The sequence below is a fragment of the Oxyura jamaicensis genome, chromosome 4 (genome assembly GCF_011077185.1).
Source record: "Oxyura jamaicensis isolate SHBP4307 breed ruddy duck chromosome 4, BPBGC_Ojam_1.0, whole genome shotgun sequence".
NCBI lineage: Eukaryota > Metazoa > Chordata > Aves > Anseriformes > Anatidae > Oxyura > Oxyura jamaicensis.
The window spans coordinates 14,426,361-14,434,377 of NC_048896.1; the positions used below are offsets into that span (position 1 = coordinate 14,426,361).

Here is an 8,017-nt window from a genome sequence, read left to right on the forward strand (position 1 = left end):
TTTTTTTCCAGAAATAAAGCTGTATTTTTATTGTCATTAATACCAACTTTACATACAGGTTTATTCCTCCGAACTGCATTTCCTTTGCTTTTTATTCTTTTTGTTGTTGTTGTAAAAAAAAAAAAAAAAAAAATTTTTTTTTTCCTTTTCCTTTCTTGGACAAAAAGAATAAGGGAACTATAATTTTAAATGGTGTCAAATTCCTCCTGGTTGGACGTGTGGTTTTGCTATTACAAAACTATTAAAATGTGAGGGAGCAAGTAATATCAAAGACATACAGTAATAGCACTACTGGTTTGGGGCTGTGCTAATACACTTGAACGGAACTCGGTCAGTCCTAATTGACTAGTAACATTTCCGAAATTGTATGAGCAAGGTAAGACTTCAACGTTAATATATCCCGCAACAAGAAAATGCAGCATCTTTCTTTCATCGGGTGTCTAGGAAGTTTCAGTTCATCGCTACTCCCACCGGTGAAGTCGGACACCTGACCTCAGTTTGCCTGAGGCATGATAAGCTCGTAATGCCCAACCTGGCCTTCCTGCTTCAGCTGGTCTAAGAGATCCTCCTTGCGCCGCTTTCTGCTTACCACCAAGTACCTATCGTGGCCCTGCCCGTGAGATTTACTCTTAAGACCGTATTTTTGGGCAATCTGATGTATCTGCTTCCGCTCGTCGTTCGTCAGTTCCGTAGAGAACGTCAAGTCAACGTGACTTTCTGAGCGTGCATAGTTTCGAATTATCTGTTCGATATCTCTTTTAGCAATTCTATTTACCCTTTCCACATCAAGCCCCAGTCCTTCCCTTTTAAACTGCTCCTTCACTGAAATAGGCTCTCTGATTCCTTCGCCATCTTTCCCTAGGCCCCCACCTGTCCAGCCCATCTTTCTTAAAATTTGATTCCCAATGTTGTCTTCTTTGATCTTCTGCTTGAAAGCCTCTTCCGCTGACCGACCCTGAATCTCATTTCTGGAGATGACGTCTTCAATGGTGCCTTTCTTCAGATTATTAACAACAGTCGGCTGAGTCTTTTTGAGGATTTTCACGGCTTCCTCTGCTGCCTCATGCTTGACAGATTTCTTCATTCCAACTGCTTCCGCGATGAATTCGTTTTCGAGCAGCACCTTGCACTTCCATCGCATGCCAGTCATCCTTTCAAAGACGTACTCGACTGTCATCTTGTTGAACTGCGCCGTGTCGTTCAGCGTGCACACCGGGTTATCCGAGTTCTCGTAAACCACCAGGTCCTTCAGGTCCTTCTTCCTTCCGGAACCCCGCGACGAGCAGCCCACTTTCTGAACCTGCGTCACTTTGATGGCAGTTAAATTTGACTGCGTCTTCTGCAGAATCTTCAAGGCCTCGTCGGCTGCCGCGTGCTTGCTGGTCTTCTTGGTGCCGAATCCCTCGGCTAGGCAGTGATCTTGCAGATACACTCGACAACGCCACATGCGGTTGGGCATTAAGTCATATTTATATTCAACAGACATTTTATTGTACGAGGCAGAATTGTTAAGGATTCCTATTGCATCGCTAGCGTTCTCTGTGAGGACAAAACTAGTCCAGTGTTTGCTGGTGTTGGGGGAATTTTTCACAGACTCAGAACCAGGCTGCATGGGGACGCAGTCTCTGTTGGCCACTATGAACTCCTCGTGAGGTTTGAGAGCCGGAGGGAAATCCGGGCGATTCACGCCTGCCTCGCACACCACCAGGTCTTCGTGGTAGGTGTGTCTGAACTTGCGCTGAACGACCCTGACTTCTACAGACTTCTGCAGCAGCCTGACTGCCAGCTCCGTGGCTCGGTCCCGCGATCCATTTTTGCTGCCGGCGTAACCAGTGGTCAGGTAGACGTTCTGACATCGTACTTCACAGGCAAAGCCATCCGTTAGGAGCTTCTTACTCTTCGGGAGGTCGGCAGGAGCAATTTCTTTCAGAGGAGCATAAATATATTCAGGATTTGTCTTGCAGGCCTGAATTGAACGCGTCAGAAGATACGTATAGTTAATTTTATCAGTCCCGGTGTTTGCATCTGGGTTAGCAAGGTTTTTCCAGATAGCTGCTGACAGCTTCTCGATAAAACTCTGCTTCAGCATTATAGCTGATGGAGGGAAAGTCTCTGACGCAGACTGGACAGCTGAAGGGGAAACAGAAACCTGCAACGTGCCACTTGTGGTAGCGTCCACACTATTCACAGCCTTATTGGCTGCTGCTGGTTGGCTTGTAAAGCCAAACCCAGCTGAGTTGGAGAGCTGGAGATCCACCTCCTGCGCGTTCCCTAAGGGAGAATTTGTACAGTTCTCAGCTGGTTGTGCCACACTGTTTGTGTTTGCCTCCTGGTTCACTTCCTGCATTTGGTTATCCAGAGGATCCTCCTTCTTGTTGTCCTTCTCTGCACTGGTCACAAAGTGGATGGGTTCAAAACGCGGTCGCACCCGGAACCTGGGGGCCATCTTTTTGGGAGGCTCAGGAACCTCTTCCATCTCTGGACCTGTGGGGTAGAAGAAAATTACAAGATCACCAATAAATATGTGATGTGACAGGTAGACGTCTTCACAGAGCCATCTCCAGGAGGAGCATGCAGGGTTCAAAGGACAGGATTCCCCCTTAGCCACAAACCAAAACATTTCCTTTGGGAGACACTTGCAACTGATCAAACAGAACATTCATTCGTGTGCAGGTCACTTCAGGGATATCCCCAGGTCCACAACTACCATACAAAAATCTCTACACATTTAGCTGCATGGATTTTAGGTCTGGATGACTTGTTCTGCCTCACAGAGTGGCCCACTGAACCCATCCAGACATCTCTGAAGTGAATCCACATTACTGACAGACCTCATTTCTTAACCGAGAGAGATGTGAATGAAGCACAGTATCCTGGTACACACGGCTACTGCAGAAAATGACAGTCAAGCAGCCAGTAACTCTTACTCTGCCTCTAAAAGACACAAGGCATCTACTGTGAAAGATGCAGCCCCCGCACGCTGAAGCGGTACGTGGATGTGATTTCATCAGAGGAGCAAAAGGCCACCTCGGCACCCTGGAACGAACTGCCTGCTGCAGTGCCAGCGCGTGCAGCTGTAATACAGGTCAGGTAACAGCTGCCTGGGCATCGTGCTACCACAGCACATTTATCACAACCTAGTTCAGTGCAGCTGAAAAAAAACACTTCACATACAGCAAAAACAGGCACTCAAATGAGGTGATGAAGCTCTAACACATGTTCAGTCCTTCAGTCGTCACAGTGCCGATGACTTATGGCAAGGTTTACATTTCTTGTTCAGCTTGGTACTTGGATTTCTGCACTGCAGCAGCATCTAAAGGCCCTCAGCAGCACAGCAGCTCTTTGCTGTGTGTGTAGCACACAACAGAGAACCCTTCCCAAAGCACTGCTGCCTAAGGGACAGATGTAGCATGGGAGGGACGTAGTATTGTTCTCAACTTTGAAAATGGGGCAGGGAAGAAGCTCAAAAGATGACTGCATTATTAAAGTAAGAGAAGAAACCAATCACCCCGTTCCTTCCCGAGACGGGGCAGGGAGCTCTGAGGGCCTGGAGAGGAGCCTGGGGATGGAGCTGCAGACCAGCCGGCCCGCTCTGCCCACTCATTTTCCTCCACTGGAAAAGCTACGGCTAGAACATCCACTCCTGAGAGGTGGGGCCGGGCTGAGCTACATAGGACTCTTCCAGGCCAATCCTGACAGCCAGGCTTCAGGCAGGCCCTCCCTCAAACCCAGAAAGCTGAATTCCACACCTCCACGCACACGTACAACCCCTTCTCAGGTGAGAACATCACCCCTCCCGACAGCGAAGGACAGACAGTGATACTTAATGACACAGATCCAGCTCCCTAACACTGTCACTAGCAAGAATCTATTATGTGGCAATTTCAATATAAATTTCCTAAGCAAAAAGAGAACTCTGCATGAATTTCACCCCATGACATGGCAGAGGAGGGAAACAGCTGCAGTCCAGCAGAGCGCAGCCTGGTCCCTCTCCTGCTTGCTGTGGGCCTGCGTCACCCCACTGGCCACATGCTCCAGCAGGGACAGGGTTGAGGTACTCACTGTCGGGAGGAGAGAGCTGCCTCTTCAGCTTCCTGCAAGGGACGAGCTCGAACGTCCGCATCTCCCCGATGTCAATGCCTTCGGCCATCTTCAGAACCTTCTCCATCACCTGCGAGCCGTATCTGCGTGGATCCAACAGCACATCACGTTACAACTGCTCCCACGGGGGCACCCAGCCTCAAACCGAACCCTCCTACACCTGCTCCCAAGCCTAAATCACCCTGAGTCTTTGTGTCACTTCGGGTCCCAGCACTCGCCCCAGGCAGACAGGTCAGCCAGAATAATAACACGTCTTTTAAAAAGAGCCTGCACGATAAGCAGGACCTTTTATTATGAAAACAAACAAACAAAAAAACCCTACAGCTGTCTGAGACTGAATGTGGTCTAACAGAGCCCCTCACCCTGCTCCAGTACTAGCGAAGGACCTGAGCACCGACCAAAGCCTGACAGCAGCACAGCGAGGCTGGGGCAGGAGAGCCGTGAGCAAGTCGCCTGGCCCCTGGTGAACCCATCTGTGAAAAAGAAGCAGAGCAGCCACCAAACCCAGGGGGTTTAAAACTTTAACATATATGCATTATCTGCCTAAATGCAGCACTTGGCAAGGCTGTGAGGATCACTGAGGTACAGAGGGGGATGGAGGAGGCGGCATCTCAGCAGGCATCACAGCGGCAGTGAGCCAAGCACAGGAGAGACTTGCTGGCACTGAGCTTCCTGCCCGGGTCAGCAGCCACAGCCCACACGTCACCAATCCCGAAGCCACTCCTCTGCCTTTATTGGCCACTCTCTAAAAAGCCATACTCAGTTTTAGCTTGGGAACCATACATGAAAAGTTTTCAATCCCTGAGCCACGGAAGAGACAAGGCGGCTGCCAGAAGCTCTGTGCAAAGCCTGCGCCCTGCTGCAGCTCCACGGAGGCAGGACGTGCACTGTGAAACCCGTCCTGCTCAGCCATACATCCCCAGCTCTCTGAGCATCCCACTGCTTTTAGGTCTATCACATTTTCAAACCATTTGCAAGGCTAAAGCTGAGCAAGAAAAAAAAAAAACACAAAGCTTTCTAACTGAGGCATGTTTGTAAGCTTGGCACAAAACTAGACTTGGACAGCTTTGCACTGGAGCTCAGAAAGGAGAAAAGGCAACTGTGCACCTGCTCCATGACATGCTCATCTTCAAGAGACAGCAGCCAGAGAGGCCATCACTGAACAAGCTTTAAGCACTGGGGCTCAGATTTCTGCCCAGATGAAGAGCAAACCTGTCCCGGCACGTGTTCGTCTAACCCGGCTGCTGCAATCTCACCTCGTGCAGACTGCACGTGGAGGCAGGGGAATGCCACGCCTCCAATGCCTATCTGAAGGCTGCCTGCTTTGATTTAAGTTTGCTACCCTTGTCCTGATCCCAGCATAACGGGTTATTTCCCCCACTGTACAGCTGCCTCTAACACATCTGAGAACACCTTCCCCCAGCAAGCTCTAAGCTAAATGCACGCAGTTATTCAACTGCTTCCCTACAGACCACGTTTCCTAAGGCCTCTGGACGTCCTCCAGACAATCCTCCAACAGAACGCTCCCTCAGGTTTCATCGGCAAAGACTCTGATTCGTATTAACTCTGACAAGCGACCAACAATAAAAAACAAACCCAAAAGACAAGATTTAAAAGAGAAAACAACAAAAATCCCCCAGCCTTCAAGTTATTCACTTGACACAGCAACTCTGCATAAAGCTCCCACCTGCTTCCTGGCAGCGCCGTGCTCGCTGGGCCCATGCAGTGCAGGCAGGTTTGTGCCCAACGCAAGCTTAGGGGAAATATCCTTACTGATATCAACTCTGCACGGCGCACCTAAACCTATTATTGCTCGTGTCTCCCCTGCAAGCTGCTGCTAAAGAGGTTCATCAGGGAAAACATGCACACTTACAGGCTTAACTTGGGTCATTTTTTATGTTTTGAGGTCTTGCCACATAGCCCTTTACTTCTGCTATCAGCGCCCTGTGTCCACATTGCAGCAGTGCCGTTCCCAGAAGCACTACCACAAAGAAGGCCCTCCAGTAAGAGAGCATCAGAACTTATAGACGGCCAAAGCAAACCACGTCTGAAAACGATACCCTCAATCTGAATAATCTAAAATTTTTAGAACTTGAAACTACTTTAAAACTAAGGTCAACTTTAATGCTCGCAGAGCAGAATGCTTTAGTACTCTGATCACAAAGGAAAAGAAGACTTAAAGAAGTCAACTTGGACGTCTGTGGACAATGAATTGCCCAACGAGACTCTGGGATAGTAACGTTAACAGAAGTACAACTTGGTGCCCTTCAGCGCTCACAGGTTCCCCTCCTGTCACTGCACAATGAACTGCAGTCAGTAAGCAGTCCCTTCTGCCTCGTGTCCGGCTGGAAACCAGCCCCAGCATCCGAAGCGCCAGTCGGGACGCGTGAGGTTTCTGGCGACCCCACAGCCTGGCTAGTTGTTTCTGCACCTCAGCAGGAAAGCTCGTCTACTCGCTGGGCCTGTTCCTCTCAGAGAGCATCAAACTGAGCATTAAGGGGATGGAACGGGCTGCTTTACACTTAGAGGGATGCTTTCTTCTCAATTAAGCTGCAAGGCACACCTCCACGTGCTTAGAAAGCCCTCAGGAGCACAACACCAACACCTACTTCCAAAATACAAAATATATCTGCACTTTTCCAGCGCCCTGCTCCTCTTCTTCTGCCCCTATGTCCTCCCCCAGCCAGCACAGCCACGGTGTCCCGGCCCCAACCCTTCCAAACCCCCGGGGCTGTGCTCAGGGGACCGGGACGGGCCTGACAGCGGGGCTGGGGCCTGTCACAGCCTGGGCATGGCCACGGGGCTCCTCGGGGAGTCCTCACCTCAGGGCCCTCCGTTACCACAGGGCTCCCCCTTCACCTCAGAGGCCCTCACCACAGGGTCCCTCATGTTCACCTCAGGGCTCCTCCTTACCTCAGGGCTCCCCCCCCCAGCTCCGCTTCACGGGCCCCACACACCTCATGTACCACCCCCCTTCACCTCAGCCCCCCCCATTACCTCAGGGACCCCCCACTTTGCCTCAGCCCCCTCCTTCCACCTCAGAGCCCCCCCCCTTCACCTCAGGACCCCCCCCTCCAACTCAGAGATCCCACAAACCTCCCCCCTTCCCCTCAGGGACCCCCCACTTCACCTCAGCCCCCCACCCTCACCTCAGAGGGCCCCCCATTACCTCAGGACCCCCTCCCCTCACCTCAGGGCCCCCCTTTTTACCTCAGGCCCCCTCCCCTCACCCGCAGCCCCCCAGCCCCGCCGACCTGCATCCCATGAAGACGTGGTTGGCCCAGAGGACGGAGAGGGCCAGCAGCTGGTCGATGGCGGCTCCGGGGTACCCGCGGAGGTGGCGGAGGATGAAGCGGCGGCGCAGCGCCCATTGCCGCTCGCTCTCGTTGTACTGCCGCCACTGCTCCAGCACCGCCTCGGGCACCGCCTCCGCTGCCGGCGGCGGCGACGGCGGCGGCATCGAACCGGAGGGGTCGGCCGCCCAATCGCCGGGCATGGGCGCGGCCGAGCGGCGCTCCGGGGCACCGGGCGGGCCCGGGCCCCACGTGCGGCACAGGCCGGGCCTCGCTGCGGGGCCCCGCGGGGCCCCGGTACGGCCCCGGTACGGCCCCGGCCCCCCGCCCCCCCCCCCGCCTCTCCGCCCGCCCCCCCCCCCCCCCCGCCTCCGGCCGCGCTCGCGCCGCGCGGGGGCCCCCGGTTACCGCCGCGTCACGTGGCCGCGCGTCACGGTCGCGCGAGACACCGCGAGACTCCGCCACTCTGCTCCCCGCCCCGGTCCCGTCACGGAACGGCGCCGCCCGGCGGCTTACGCAGGGAGCGCAGCGGCCACGCTGGGAGCACGGCGGTACGCAAAGCGCGCGGCGGCTACGCAAAGTGCGCCGGAGCCTCGCCGCCGCCGCGCCTCAGGAGGCTCCGC

General features: G+C 53.3%; 1 protein-coding gene across 1 annotated transcript; it reads right to left on the bottom strand.

Annotated features, from left to right (window-relative positions):
* Nucleotides 1–7,737, bottom strand: NKRF (NFKB repressing factor). Its single transcript, XM_035323438.1, has 3 exons — nucleotides 7,356–7,737; nucleotides 4,063–4,184; nucleotides 1–2,484 (listed from the first exon to the last, which is right to left on the bottom strand). Exons 1-3 carry the CDS (start codon nucleotides 7,595–7,597, stop codon nucleotides 494–496), a joined length of 2,355 nt encoding a protein of 784 aa, XP_035179329.1. The 5' UTR covers nucleotides 7,598–7,737; the 3' UTR covers nucleotides 1–493.
* Between the last annotated feature and the right edge of the window lie 280 nt (nucleotides 7,738–8,017).

Excerpts from the sequence above, each read along its gene's own strand:
- NKRF (XM_035323438.1), bottom strand. The coding sequence starts at position 7,597 with ATGCCCGGCGATTGGGCGGCCGACCCCTCCGGTTCGATGCCGCCGCCG. Across the intron at positions 4,185-7,355 it reads CACGTCTTCATGGGATGCAG|ATACGGCTCGCAGGTGATGG; the intron begins GTCGGCGGGGCT and ends GGATCCACGCAG. Across the intron at positions 2,485-4,062 it reads GCAGCTCTCTCCTCCCGACA|GTCCAGAGATGGAAGAGGTT; the intron begins GTGAGTACCTCA and ends TCTACCCCACAG.